Source organism: Ursus americanus, chromosome 2 (assembly GCF_024610735.1).
Source record: "Ursus americanus isolate L20-20 chromosome 2, mUrsAme1.1.p, whole genome shotgun sequence".
NCBI lineage: Eukaryota > Metazoa > Chordata > Mammalia > Carnivora > Ursidae > Ursus > Ursus americanus.
In genome coordinates this window covers 7,850,744-7,865,009 of record NC_142128.1, presented here as the reverse complement: position 1 = coordinate 7,865,009, position 14,266 = coordinate 7,850,744, and the positions used below count along the sequence as shown (strand labels likewise).

Below are 14,266 nucleotides of genomic sequence, written 5' to 3'. Positions count from 1 at the left end.
TGGAGGCGCGGGGGCCGAATCGAAGCAAGCTGTCCCGGAGGGGTAACGGCCCGGGGGCTGGCAGTCCCCTGCCATTAAGGCGCTCCGGTGTTTGGTGAACGGAGAGCATTCCGGGTGGAAGACAGCTGCCAGGAAAACGTCTCTCCGTGCAGGACTTGAGGGTGCCTGGAGATGAAGTTGGGAAGGTAAGCCGGGGCGACCCTGAAGGGCTTCGTGTGCGTGAGAAGACATTTAAACGGTGTTGTGCGTAGCCCAGACGGTATTTTTAAGCAGGACATATGAGCTGTGATTTGCACCTTTAAAATACAACTGGCAGCCAGGCTGGGTTTGGAAGAGGGAAAAAATATCTGACATATGTGTGAAGTATGGTGACAGAATGGAGACGGGGGTGGCCTGACAGTCACTTACTCGTTAGCAGGCTTGTCTCTTTCATTGATGTAACTTGCACGAGAGGAGGACTGTGTCTGTTTAGTTCATTTCTCATGCCCAGCACTCCGAAGAGTGCCTGGCACACAGTAGGCCCTGAACTCATGTTTGTGTTTTAGATGAATGAGTCAGTTCGCGGTGGATAGGACTTCCTGATTGGAGAGCAAATGAAAGTGGGAGGTAGAGGTGAGCGATCACCGAAGACCAGAAGAACACAAATAGTGGCACCGTGTTTAGTGGGTGTTGCTTGAGCTCTTCTCCCCGGATGCCCACCAACAAGTTGCTGTAGGCAGGCTGGAAACTAAGGGTGTAGCCTAGGGAGGGGCCAGGGCCCAGAATGTGCTAACAAGTGCCAGTTGTAGGTTTTAGTCCCACCAACCAAGAATGCCAGTCTCCTTTCTGCCCACTTACAGGACCCAATTTGAGAAGTGCCTGCTTTTTTGTTTTGTTTTGAATATTACCATCCACATGCAAAGAATCCATATGACTCTGACTTTAAGGCTGTTATTTCATTATGTTGATGTATCATTTAATCAAACCATTCCCTGGCGCTTTTGTTGTTTACCTCCACAGATAATGCAGGAATGAATGTCTTCATGTCTTGCTTTTCCCTTTTTTTTTTTTTTTTGCTTTTGTTGACTATTTCCATAGATTACTAGTCAGATAATATTACATCGTTTAGCTCTTACTCATATTCCCTCACTGCTTGCCAAAAAGTGAATAATGGCAACAGCAATATCTATTAATGCAACACTTACAAATTGAGTATGTAATGGTGGTAGGCCCTGAGCTGGGCTCTAGGGACATAATATGAGCAATCTAGCACAGACCTGCTCTCATGTAGCTTCCAGTCTCGTATGAGAGGGTGGCATTCATCAAGTTATCACACAAGTGTATAATTACAAACTGATAAATAGCGTGAATTAAAAATACTGGCCGCTCACTAAGACGGTGAAACCGGTATTACAGTTTCAGCAGCACTGGTGGTAGTCTGCGGGGTTTCATTTTTAATTTTCCTACTGTGCTACTTTCATTTTAAATTTTCCTACTGTACTTGAAACAAATGGTTTCCCAGGATTGCCTTGCCTTCTAGGTTTTAAATTAACCTGACTTGTTTCTACCTAGTTCATCCTGCTGCTTAAGGAAAGTCCTCTAGTGTAAACCAGCAAAAAATTTACAAATTTAGGCCTGAATGCTTTCAAGATAGCTAGAGCGTACTTAGGAACTCGTCCTATCCTCTCCTCTTTATTTTTTAACAGACTCCCCATATCAAAGTTATTTCAACTGTTGGAGCTAAGTAGAGAAGACTGCCTCTTGCCTACCTAACTCACAAGGCTATTATGAGAATTTTTTTAAAAAATTAAAGAGGCTTTGCAAACATGGAAGGTTTTTGGATGATAATCCCCTGCATTTGCACTGCCCTCTTTACTATTGTTTGCTTTATTTCATGTCTATTCAACAGATATTTACTGGACATTAATCTTGGGCCAGGTGCTGGGGGTGCAAAGATAAACAAGATCCGGGCTTTGCCCTCATGGAACTTACATTGTAATGTGCACTGGAGCACTGTGGGTCAAGGTGAAGAGAATTTGAAAGTCACTACCTACCCGGTCCCATCACTGCATAGCACAGGTGCCAGAAGAGTGAACATTTACCTCTCCGATGTTTTGACTGCTCCTCACTGCCCATGACCCACAGCAGATCTTTCCCCTCAGGCACGCCCAGAGGATGCTTTATCTAATTATTAAAAGATTGGACCCTCTCTGCCAGTAATGGGGCAACAGCTTTTCTTTTAATGCCCATTTAAAGATTTCTATATTATGCCCTATTTGTATGTACCCCAGTCTCTGGGTGTATGGTTAATAGGCGCAGTTGTCAATCCTCTTCTAAGTCAGCAGAGGCCCTAAAATCCTTAGTACCAGTTATGATTTTATTACAGGCACTGAAAGGTCATATAGCCTAGACTTCGAGGGGGTGGGGCCAGAGGGGAGGTAGGTTTAGACTGGTCCCCCAAATTTTTAGATCATGCCGGGTCCTCCACCATTCTCTTTCTGCTGTTTTTCAGTCCAAGGGCTAACCACCAAGACATAGGTCCAAACTCTATTAAGGCAGCCTCGGTGGAGGAAGGCACATGCAGGGCACTCGCGAGGACTAACGTGGGACTTGGAGTCGTACTGTGAGCGGTCCGCACGTTGGGTGGTGAAAGGTGGACCGTTCCGAGCGTGCGCATTAGTGCCCCAACGCGTGCGCTGCCGGCGCGGGAGGAAGGGGCGGGGCGCCACCGGCGGCGAGGGGCGGGCTCGGCGCCAGCTGCGTAAGATGATTGGCTCTGCGATGGGGAGGGGGCCCGCTTCCTCCGGACGACGGAAGTGGCTCTCCAGCTCTGCCAGTAGGCCATGGAGACGGTGGCACAGTAGCGACCTAGGTGTGAGGATTGCAGGGGCGGCGGCCATGGAGGCCGTACTGAACGAGCTGGTGTCTGTGGAAGACCTGCTGGTGAGGCCTGGCCTCGAGGGAGGGAAAGGGAACATCGGACGGGCGGGTCCGGAGGAGAGTCTGGTTGGGGCCAGACCCTCTACCCAGCACCAGTTTTGCCTAGGGAAGCTGAACTACGGCTCCCGGCATGCTCTGCAGCGTCCGGCCCCTGCCCAGAGGTTCTACTTTGTCCCCTAGCCTAATGGGAGTTGTAGTTTTCTGCGCCGCCACGCCCCAGACTCGGGGCCTGCGGTCTGGCGTGAGAAGACTGACAGGTTCTGGGCGCGTGCGGGAGTTAGGTGGTCAGGGTACGGACGCCTTTTTTCTTTTTTCTTTTTCTTTTTTTTTTTTTACTGTTCCTTCAGTGAGGGGGGAATATAGCGACTACCATGAAGTTTCATCCGGGCCGGTGCTAAGTGCATTGCAGGCCATATCTCAATCTTTGTAGCTCTAGGAGGTGGACACTGTTTTTATTCCCAATTTGCAGATAAGAAAAGGCCCAGGCCCGACAGGGTGGGGCTGGTTGGGGGAAGCAGCCACCGACGAGGGACTGCGTGGGTTGTTGTTGAGCAGTTCTGACAGCGTGTTTACTGTTTAGCCACTCGGGGTCAGCTGCTTCGGGAGCGGTGCCTGGAGCCGCCACCAGGTGGCATCTCCGCTCGGTACCACTAGGGGGAGGGAAGAGGACGGGGTTACTGTCCAAGGAGACAGCCCGTCGCTAAGAAGCAGAATCCCTGGGTCTGGGTTCCAGGGATGAAGCTAGCAGAACCTGGCGTGCCAGCTGCCAAGACCCGCGAGGGAAATGTGGCAGAGACTGGGGAAGACGGGTTGTAACTGGAAATTGACCACGCAGGTCCTGGTAGAGAATGGCGCGCCCCTTCATTTCTAAATGACTCCTCTCCTCTCCTGTGGCAGAAGTTTGAAAAGAAATTTCAGTCTGAGAAGGCAGCAGGCTCCGTGTCCAAGAGCACGCAGTTTGAGTATGCCTGGTGCCTGGTGCGAAGCAAGTACAACGATGACATCCGTAAAGGCATCGCACTGCTGGAGGGTGAGGTGCTAGGCTCCCCAACTCTCCCCTTCCCAGCTACCGTCCGGATCTGTCCTCGACTGCCATGGCCTCCTTCACTCCCTCCGTCTCAAGTGCTGGGATCCTTTTTCAACACGGGAGCCTACAATAGTCACAGTTATCTTCCTGTAAACACCTGCGACAAGGGCTGCCCCTTAGCCTGGCTTCTCCCAGTGTGCTTTTGGCTCATTACCACCTCATCCTTGTTTAGCCAGACAGAGCGGGAGCATGTCGGTCCCCGCAGGACTCGGGCGATCTGGTAGCCTGACCACAAGAAGGGTGACTTGTCTGAAGTCACACAGCTAATGGATTAATGGCTGAATGAGGACTAGAAGCTCCTGTCTTGTGTGTCCCAGTCCCTTGTGCTCTGCTCCCACCATGCTGCTTATTCAGAGCTGCTGAAAACCTTTCGTGAGGGTGGTGTGGAAGCAGTATGAAGACAGGCCCCAAACCTGGGAGCAGGTGGCGCTGTTTGGATTGGAATCCTATTTCCTGTTGGTTTTGGATGGGTCACCGTTTGTCGGAGGCCACCATGCTTGACCTTTAAATTTCTCTGTCCCCTGTACCCCTTTCTCTTGGTCAAGTCATCATGCGTACACAAACGGCGTTCTGGCAAAGGACGGCGAGACTCTTTTCTAACACAAATAGCTTCACGCTACGTTTGCCCATTTTGCTCATTCCGATTTTTCAGGTTTCCCTACAGCTGGCCACAGCCGTAGATGGGGTCTCTAAGCGTTGCCAGTTGTAGGTGAGGAGACAGAATAGACACTTGGGAAGACTTACAAACACCTGCGAAACCACTTAACCACAAATTCTAGCGCATAGCGTACAACTGAGCACAGAAGCCTCTGGGAAGTCACCGAATTCAGAAAGAATCAGTGCATCATTCAGGGAATGCTAATGGAAGATGAGTTTCGAGCTGATTTTTTAGAAGGGGAGGGACTGCAGACTTACTTGAACACGTGTCTGGGCAGCAGTGAGAACGCACAGCAGGTGCCAGAAGTGAGGAGAGCTGTCCTCGGCTTCTCCGGCGCCTTGCTTTCCTCTCGGTTCCCTCAGGGGCACCGGAAGTGACTGCAGTGTCGAGACCAGGGTGTTGACCACCCGGGTGTCTGGCAGCCTGGGTCCGTGCTGCCCCAGAGGTCTGACTGGGGGGCCAAGAGGGACCGGAGCCGAAATGGAAGCTCAGGACGGTGCTTTCTCCCAGGGTCATATGGGGAGTCAGGGAGCGGAAGGGGTCTCTGGGACACAAGCAGTAGGAAAGGAGAGAAGCGGTGTTCACACTCTGTCCCCCGCCTTCCACAGAGCTGCTGCCCAAAGGGAGTAAAGAGGAGCAGCGGGACTATGTCTTCTACCTGGCCGTGGGGAACTACCGGCTCAAGGTAAGGCGGAGTTCCCTTCTTCCCCCTCCGCCCGCCTTGGGTGGGCCACGGCGCCCTCTCGTTCTCCTCCAGGGGAGAGCCCTGGCCGTCAGGGAGGCCGAGGAGGGCCGTAGGTGGCGGGGGGGGGGGGGTGTTGGGTACAGAGGTGCAAGGTGAGAGCAGGCTAAGGGAAGGTGAGAGGGAGAGGATCCAGCTGCCCAGGGTGTGGGGAGCAAGGTGACCTCAGGTTGGGGTGCAGCCCCAAGCCTCGGGTTGTTATCTCCCCCAGCTTATCACCCCCACACAGTTGGGGTTGTTTGTGGACTCTACTCCATTGGGTGGGGCTGGAGTGAGGGAGGAGGTGGAGGGAGAGGGAGGAGCCCCCGGGCCAACGGAAGGAAGGCCCCTCTGATGGGCAGGAGTGATAAGAGTCCTGAGGGGGGGGGTGTTGTGTGTTTTCCCTGAGTGCAGGAATATGAGAAGGCATTAAAGTATGTGCGGGGGCTGCTGCAGACAGAGCCCCAGAACAACCAGGCCAAGGAACTGGAACGGCTCATCGACAAGGCCATGAAGAAAGGTGAACCCTTCCTCTCCGCCCTCCTCCACTCCCCACTCTCCTGTCTCCCGGGCCCCCTCATCCCCGGGTGCCTCTCGGCTCTTGGTTAAGTCCTCTTCCTTCCCTCAGGCCTGGGCTGTCTGGTCTCCCTCTAAATGACCCCCTCCCCCCGCAGGCAGCTCCTCCTCAATCCCTCAGAAGCCTTCCCTTGGAGTCCCTCACCTCCCAACTCCAGGGGAAGAGGCACGTCTGTTGAGGCGCATCGGGCAGGGAGAAGATGGTGGGCAGGGTCCCTGTGGGGGCTGGGCCCCTGACAGTCTCCCTTTTCCCTTCCCCAGATGGCCTAGTGGGCATGGCCATTGTCGGAGGCATGGCCCTGGGCGTGGCGGGCCTGGCTGGACTCATCGGACTTGCTGTGTCCAAGTCCAAATCCTGAAGGAGGCTGCACGTCCGCCTCTGCCCAGGGCTGCGCGGGAGCCTGTCCAGGACACTCGGAGAGGGGGGACCCATCCATCCTTGCTGTCCCTTTCTTCTAAGCCCCATCACTGCGCTCTGGGCGTTCAGCCTTCTTTCCCCAGAGACGTGTCCAGTTGCCCCAAACCATGTGCACCAGGATGAGTGTAAATAAAACTGGGCCTTGGCTTGGGAACGGCTGTGTCCGTGTTGAGGAAGGGGCGGGCTCCATTGGGCCCAAAGGTGGGGGTCACTTGGGGTCCTTTCCTGCTCACCTTCCTACTCCCACCCCCTGTGGCTGGTGTGGGGTTCACCTTTGTCCGCCAAGCTGCCCAGACCCCACGCCCTTCCTTCCTCCCCCAGAGCCGTGTGCTTGGGCTGTGTAGGCCGACCAGGGATGGGGACGGGGCCTTTGCATGGTGCGAGAATCCTGGGAGAAAGCAGTGACTGGAGGCGGGAAGGGCAGAGCGGAGGGGACCGGCCAGATTTATGTCTCCTGTCTCCTCTGACCCACACAGCTGCCTCTCAGCACGTGGAGTTTTCCACACCAGGGCCCCCCCACTCAGTTTCCTCTAAAACCTCCGCCCTTCCCTCCCTTTGTCTTCCTGTGCCCCCCCCCATCCTCCTTAGGGAGGGGCCTCTGCCCCGGGGCAGAAATGGGCATTTGGCACAGAGTCCTCAGAGTTCTTGAGAAAAGTTAGACTCAGGACATCCCCAGAGATGGAAGGTCGGGACCCAGTCCCCACCCAGCCTGCTTTGCCCCACACCCGCCCCGTGCCAGGCTCAGCGTGGGCCTGTCTTGCTTCACTGCATACCTCTCGTTCCACAGCCCAGACGGCCTGGCCTGGGGGGATAGGGGAGGAGGCACCTGCGGGGAGCACAAGGGAGCCTGGCCCCGGGAGGGGCGCAGTGGGGGGTACACTTGGCTCAGTGATGTCCTGCGTGAGTGCCCCTGTCCCCTGGAGACTGCGTCCCTGCTGCATTTGGAGGAGGACCACAGCTGTCCTGGCTGTGGCCTAGGGGCAGGAAGTGATAACCTTCCACACCAGCGGGACAGGTGCTCAGCAGGTGCTCAGCGTTGGCTTGGGGTGGGGACCCGGAGGTTTCTAATCCGTCATAATTAATAGAGCTGGTGACAGTTCTGATAACCGAGCTGCTTTGATTAGCCCCAGGATCACATTCTGGGCCTGTGATTTATCCCCCTCAGTGGCCCTTGGCAGCAAGATCAAGCTTGGTGCCGAGAGGCAAAGATCAACCCAACAGGGGGGGAAATTCAAGTTTAGGAAGTTGAGGTTTGGAGGAAAGCAGCCCACTGGTGGCCTCACCCCAGCTGGGGGTACCCAGACCCCGGGTGGTCAGCAAGGAGGGAGCAATTCACACTTGCGGGGAGCTTTTGATCCGGAGTCACAGGTCTTAGTACGCCCCATGGGGCGAGGAAGCCAGAGGTAGCTCACAGAAGCAGGAACAAGCTTAGGGGCTCAGACTGCAGCCCAAGTCACTCTGGGAAATGCCGGGTCTGGTTTGGACCTGGGTTGGCCGGACTCCAGAGCAGTGGGTTTCTCCCAGATACCCTGGTCCCTTATCCAGTCTGAATCTTCCTTGGAGACTCAGTGGCCCAAACCCTAGGTCTTTTGCGTCTCTTAAATTGTTCTCACCAACATCCAGGAGAGTGGCTCTGCTCCCCGGATCCCGCCACACCAGAGGTCTGTCTGTGGGCGCTCTCTGTCTCTGTCTCTCAGTCATCTCCTCTGTCCTTGTCCCTCTTCTTCCATTCTCTGGCCCCCCGATGAAGGCTGAGTCAGAGACGCTTCCCCTTGGCTCCTGCTGCCTCCCATGGGGGCCCCTCCTTGGCCGTATCCGTTTGTTAGCTCGTCACTCCCTCAAGTCCTCTCCGCCCCCCTCCTGGGGCGGGGAGCCCAGAGGCTGGGGGAGGGGGTGGACTTTTGGCCCGTTTCTTTTATTCCCTCCATCTCTTCGTCAACAGCTGCCCGGTGCTCTAGGCTCATTCCTCTGCCTGGACCTTCCTGGAAGCAGAGACCCAGAGAGAGGGCCGGGGATAGAAACCGGGAGACAGACCTGAGGCCCAGACTGCAGCTGGCCCCCCTTCTCTCTCCTCAGCCTGCCTTAGCACCCCACCTTAGCCAAAGCCCCTCAGGTTCCCCAGGGGCTCAGCCCCCTCTCCTTCTCTGGGGCCCCCGGCGCCCCTCGGGGCCCTGCATCCCACCATGTCGGTGGCCGTGGAGACCTTCGGCTTCTTCATGGCAGCCCTGGGGCTGCTGATGCTGGGGGTGACCCTGTCAAACAGCTACTGGCGGGTGTCCTCCGTGTACGGGAGCGTCATCACCACCACCACCATCTTCGAGAACCTCTGGTTTAGCTGTGCCACCGACTCCATGGGAGTCTACAACTGCCGCGAGTTTCCGTCCTTGCTGGCCCTCTCCGGTATGGGATGGGGAGAGCTCTGGGGCAGAGGGTGGCGGGAGGCTGGAGGAGGGACAGACCCCCGGGGACGGTCGGGCCTTGGGCGCCAGACTGTTAAGGGAGGCCTGGATCAAGCTGGGGGGGCTGGGAGTGCTGGGGGCAGCACCCTTTCTGGAACTGTGGTGGAGACCTCATCCCACGTGTCCCCCTGCCCTAATGCGACACTCCTGGTGGTTACGCGCGCACGCACCAGGGTCCGCCTGCTGGGCTCGGTTTACCAGCTCTGCGCCCCGGGCAGGTGATCACGTGAACTTCATAGCTCCCACCTGCGGGACCAGGGTGCTAATAGCACTGGCTCATGGGATGGTCGTGTGTTGGGATAAAGCACACAGAACGCTAGCACGATGTGTTAGCATGTGTACGCGCACAACCAATTTCAGCACGTTTGCTTTGGCGCAGGCGGGCTGGGTCTGTGGGGTGAGGAGGATGCCCCATCTTGGGTTCCTGGGGTTGAGACCCGTAAGAAGCTCAGGCTGCTGCTGGGGCATCGGTCCCGGGGGAAGGCGAGTTCTAAAGGGCCCTTTGGAAGGGAGTCTCCATGCAGCTCAGTGTCTGCTGGAAGCAGGTGGGCAGGTAGGGCGTGTGTGCGCGCATGTGCTCGTGTTCTCGGGCAGTGTGTATTTTGAAGTTCTTGGCACGTTGGAGCCTACAGCTCCTTGGGCCCAGAGGGTTCTCCCTGGTGGCTGTCACATCTTCTTCTGTTCACCCTATGAGTAGCCCCCCGGGATCCCGAGGGGAGCCTCCCTTCAGTCGGCCCGGTGCCAGAGACCGAGAGAGGAGGACCGGGCGCCCTATTCACCGTCGCTCCCCGCCCTCCTTGGAGTTGTCGTGCTCTTTCGGGTGCCCTGCCGCAGGTGCGGGGTAGCGGACAGAACTAAAGCCCACACTGGGCTTGGAACAGGGCTGCATGAAATCCCCCAGGAATGCCGAAGACGCTCTGAGAAGTTAGGGGATCTGCGTGGGTCTGTGTGCCCCCACTATTCCCAGAATCTCCTGAGACAGCAGTAGGGGCTTCATGCCTTCATCCCTCTCCCCAGGACTTCCTGTGTGCAAGGCAAGTGCCCCCAAAAAAACTTCCTATAAAAGCTGAGCACCCTCTGGGCCAGAAGCCCAGAATGCTGGGTCACCTGAAGAGACATTGGAGGCAGCCAGCTCAGTAGCCGCAACATTCCCACCTCACCCACCCCCCACCATGCCGTGGCTTGAGGAGGGGCCTTCGCCGGGAGCCTGTGCACTGAGAAGGGCCCCAGTTGAGCTGCTGGCGGAGGGGCAGGAGCATGCTGGCGGCCAAGGGCGGGGCAGCGCCGCCCAGCATCGGGTCGTCCGGTCCCAGACTCACTGCTCGGCCCTTCGCCTAGTCCCTCTCGCGCTGTCTACGCTAGCCTGGCTGTGCAGCCTGTTAGTGGCCTCGTACCAACACTGGGAAGCCACAAGGACGAGCGTTAACCTGCCCGGAGCCCCACAGGTGGTGGGGGCCTGGAACCCAGGCTGGCGGGTCCTTCCAAGGCGATTCTGGTCCCGAGGGAGGTCCTGACTATCATCTAATCACGCCCAGCCCGCGCTCCCTCAGGGCCCATCAATAATCTCCCCTTTGTCTACCACGGCCTCCCAGGGACCCAGGGCCGGGCAGTCCCAGGGTGAGATGCCTGGATGAATGGGTGTGTAGAGGATACGGGGTAGGGGAGAGGGTGGGAACTCCAGAAGGAGTGGCTGGGAGTGAGAACGTGCTCCCAGAGAACTTTGTCCCTCCTCCCTACCCGCCAACCTCAGGCCACTTCACATCCTCCTGGCAGGGACCCAGCCTCTCCAGCACCAGTGACACTGCCCCACCCGGGAAAGGGGAGCAAGGTCCTTGGAGTGCTTGGCAACTATCAAAGACAGAAGGGGGAAGGGGCACCAGGAAGGAAGCTGGCCATTTCCTTCAGCTTTGAGAAAGGGGAAACTGAGGCACCAAACACACATGAGCTAGATGTGCCGGGATGGGCCCTGCGTCCAGGTATCCCACTTTGCGGGTCAGAAATGGCCCTCATCCAGCCACCCACAGGCCACTGCTGCCCCCTGCCGGTCACTTTGGGAGAAAGTTCAGGATGACTGGGGTGCTGTGCCAGGCACCAGGTGGGACCTAGAGAGAAGCGGATGCCAAGAAGGGGCTGGAGTACTTGAGTGCAATTTCTGTAGCTCAACGGAGCAGGGTGGGGACCTAACAGACCAGTGGTTCTCAACTGGGGGTGATTTAGTCCCTCAGGGATCATTTGGTAGTGTCTAGACCTGTTGATTGTCCCTCGTGGAACGGATTGCTACTGACATCTAATGAGTAGAGGCCAGGGATGATGCCGCATGTCCCACAATGCACAGGACGGCCCCCCCCAGAACAGAGCGTTATCTGGTCAAAGTGTCAGCAGTGTCAGGGAGAGAGCCTGTCACGAAGCGCACCGAAGCCGGGGGGGGGGGGGCGGGGGGGGTTGGGGCTGAGGTGAGCTCCTGGGAAGGAGATCGTGCGACCCCTTCAGCTGAATAGGGCCCGAAGACGAAGGAGAGGACTTGCGGGCCTTTGTGGGCTGAGACCTGAGCAGGGCCTGGCTGAAAGGGGCTGGCTCGGTCGTGGAGGGGGGAAGGGGCCAGCTGAGGGACCCATGGCCGCGCCCCACCTCCCCAGGGTACATCCAGGCCTGCCGGGCGCTCATGATCACCGCCATCTTCCTGGGCTTCCTGGGCCTCTTCCTAGGCATGGTGGGGCTGCGCTGCATAAGCATCGGGAACGTGGAGCTCTCCAGGAAGGCCAAGCTGGCGGCCACTGCGGGGGCCCTACACATACTGGCTGGTAATTGGGGGAAGGTGGTGGGTGTGCCCCGCGCTGTGGTGGGGAGTTGAGAGTGGTGGCTGCAGACCGGGGTGTCCTGTCCTCTCCAGCTCGCCGCTCCCCGTGCGAGTTTCACTTTCCCCATTGCATTGACCCCTGCCCTCCCTGCTCAGCTCTCCCCCCCCAGCCTCCCTCATACTCACCAGATCCCTCAGCTACAAATCAGTCCGTCAGCAATGTTTCTTGAGGCCCCCCTAGGAGGCAGGTGTGAGAGGGACCCCAAAGGTGAGTGAGCATCTGCCCCCCCAGAGCTTACAGCCGGGCCCAGAAGACCAGAGTCAGGGGTATACATGCAAACCCACTGCACACAGTCACGACACCGTGCGACGGGCCATCTCTTCAGTCTGTAACACGCCTGCACGCATCACCTCACAACAAGCCTGTGAGGTAGGGTGGGTCTTGCCCTCTTTTCTCCACGTGGAAACAGGCTCAGAAGACTCCGTGACTAACTGGAGGAGCCCCCAGAGAGGGGCGAGGCTGGTCCTGTTGCCCAGGGGTCTCACTGGCCTCAGGCCTTCATTGCACTGAGTGGCAAAGGCTTGTCACAGGCTCGGGGGGCTCTGGGAGGCAGAAGGAGCGGGCTGCGCCAGACCGTTGCTGGGGCAGCTGGATTTTCCCGGAGGGGCAGGATTTGGATGGGGCAGATTCCGAGTGATCAAGACACTGGGCAGGCGGGGGATGAAGCACGGCCAAGGGCAGAGCGCGGGAGACTAGACATGAAAGAGGGGCCCCGCTTGGGACCCTAGGAGACGGAAGGGTCGGCAGCCAGGGAGGGAGTGCAGCTAGCTCTTGGACTTGCGCCACTCCCTCCCCTCCGCCGGGCCGGGGGCTCGAGCGCGGCCCTCCTCTTCCCTCCCCAGGTTTCTGCGGGATGGTGGCCATCTCCTGGTACGCCTTCAACATCACCCAGGAATTCTTCGACCCCTTGTATCAAGGGACCAAGTGAGTGTGGGAGCCCCGCCCTGGGGGGCTGTGGGTGGGACCCGGCCAGGCCGGAGCTAGCGCTGCCCGGCACCGTTCGTGTCCCCAGGTACGAGCTGGGCCCCGCCCTCTACCTGGGCTGGAGCGCCTCCCTGCTCGCCATCCTGGGCGGCTTCTGTCTCGGCTCCGGCTGCTGCCGCGCTCCCGACGCGGACCCGGCCCCCAGGTAAGGACGGCGCGCGGCGGCGGCGGGGCGAGCGGGGTGGGGGCGCCCCTCCACTGACCCAGGCCCCTCTGAACCAGGCTCGCCTACGGGGCCTCCGCGGTGCAGTCCCCCGGCCTCGCTGACCCCCTGAGCTCCGCGGCCTTGGACGAAGACGACGACAGCACCTTTGGCAAATACGGGAAGAACGCTTACGTGTAGGACGCCTGTGGACCCCATTCCGCTCCCACTGCCCCCAGAGGAGAGAGGTCCCCCGAACCCCGGGTTCCAGGCCACGCCCCGGCTCCACCCCGTGCCCGGAAGCCACGCCCAGCTCTGACCGCGCCTCCGGCCCCGCCTCCCGCCCCGGCCATGCCGCCTTCTGCCTGCCAAGAACCCGCCTCCTGAGAACTCCCTTCGGACTCCTGGGGCAGGACCTTCTGGGTCTGGGCGCTGATTGGTTAAGGGGGAGGCGGCGTCCCCGACCGTTTGTATTCTGTATAAATACATGTATAAATAAATTTGTACTATGAACTGTTCGGGGATGGAAGGTGACATAAAGTGGCTGGCCAAGCAACGGGCAACGGGTGGCTGGAGTGGTCCCCAGGGCCGTCTCAGTTCTTGGACCCCAGGCTGTCACCTGTCCCTCTCTCTCTACCACCTTGGGACTGTCTCATCCAAAAAAGAGAGGAAGGGTTGCAAATACTTTCAAGAGTGTGGCACTCATAATTACTGACAAGAGTCATCAAGGAGTGGATAAGCGAAGACCCACCTGTGAGAACAGAGCTATACCCCTGGGCCAGCCTGAGCTAACAAGTCCCTCTTGCCCCTCGACCTTTCTCAAGGAGACAGCTGACCTTGAGTAGAGTTCCTTTAGCTGTACCTAAGAGTGGACATCACAAATAGACAGCCCTTTGAAATTGCGTGTCAAATCAACCAGGTCTCCTCAGGCAGATTTTTCTGGGGAAAGTTTCAACAACTTTCAGAAAAGGCTCTGAACGAGGGCTCTTCGTTGCATATCGGTGGTGTGCATGACTCGGCGGTGTCCAACTCAGACACGGCACTGGGTCGTGGGCTGGCTTGGAACGGGCCTGGTGGGAGACAGGAAAATGAGGCCTTAAGAGAGAGGCCTGGTGTCCGATGGAAGGAGGGGGCAAGGGCCCTACCTTGGTCCCAGCCCTGGCAGTGCTGACCTGACGACCAGTTAGTCACTGTGGGCGGCCTGGGTTCATTCTCTTTCATCCTACCCACTCCCCTGCACTGATGGTCCCCTGGGATGTAGAGACCCCCCCCCCCCACACACACACACACATCTGCATTTTTTTATTTATTTTATTTGACAGAGACAGCAAGAGAGGGAACACAAGGAAGGGGAGTGGGAGAGGGAGAAGCAAGCTTCCCGCCGAGCAGAGAGCCTGATGTGGGGCTCGATCCCAGGACCCGGGGATCATGACCAGAGCCAAAG

At 57.8% G+C, this 14,266-nt stretch overlaps 2 protein-coding genes across 3 annotated transcripts; both read left to right on the top strand.

Annotated features, from left to right (window-relative positions):
- The first annotated feature begins 2,764 nt into the window (after positions 1 to 2,764).
- On the top strand, positions 2,765 to 6,533 carry FIS1 (fission, mitochondrial 1). The gene is made up of 5 exons (XM_045773828.1): positions 2,765 to 2,922; positions 3,817 to 3,949; positions 5,273 to 5,349; positions 5,800 to 5,905; positions 6,223 to 6,533. Exons 1-5 carry the CDS (start codon positions 2,878 to 2,880, stop codon positions 6,318 to 6,320), a joined length of 459 nt encoding a protein of 152 aa, XP_045629784.1. The 5' UTR covers positions 2,765 to 2,877; the 3' UTR covers positions 6,321 to 6,533.
- Positions 6,534 to 6,664: 131 nt separating this feature from the next.
- Positions 6,665 to 13,340, top strand: CLDN15 (claudin 15). 2 transcript variants are annotated; one of them, XM_045773827.2, is made up of 5 exons: positions 6,665 to 8,779; positions 11,544 to 11,639; positions 12,539 to 12,620; positions 12,709 to 12,825; positions 12,903 to 13,340. In XM_045773827.2, exons 1-5 carry the CDS (start codon positions 8,563 to 8,565, stop codon positions 13,021 to 13,023), a joined length of 633 nt encoding a protein of 210 aa, XP_045629783.1. In that variant the 5' UTR covers positions 6,665 to 8,562; the 3' UTR covers positions 13,024 to 13,340. The 2 variants fall into 2 exon arrangements, with proteins under 2 accessions (XP_045629783.1, XP_045629782.1); XM_045773826.2 differs by having other exon boundaries at positions 11,475 to 11,639.
- Positions 13,341 to 14,266: the final 926 nt, after the last annotated feature.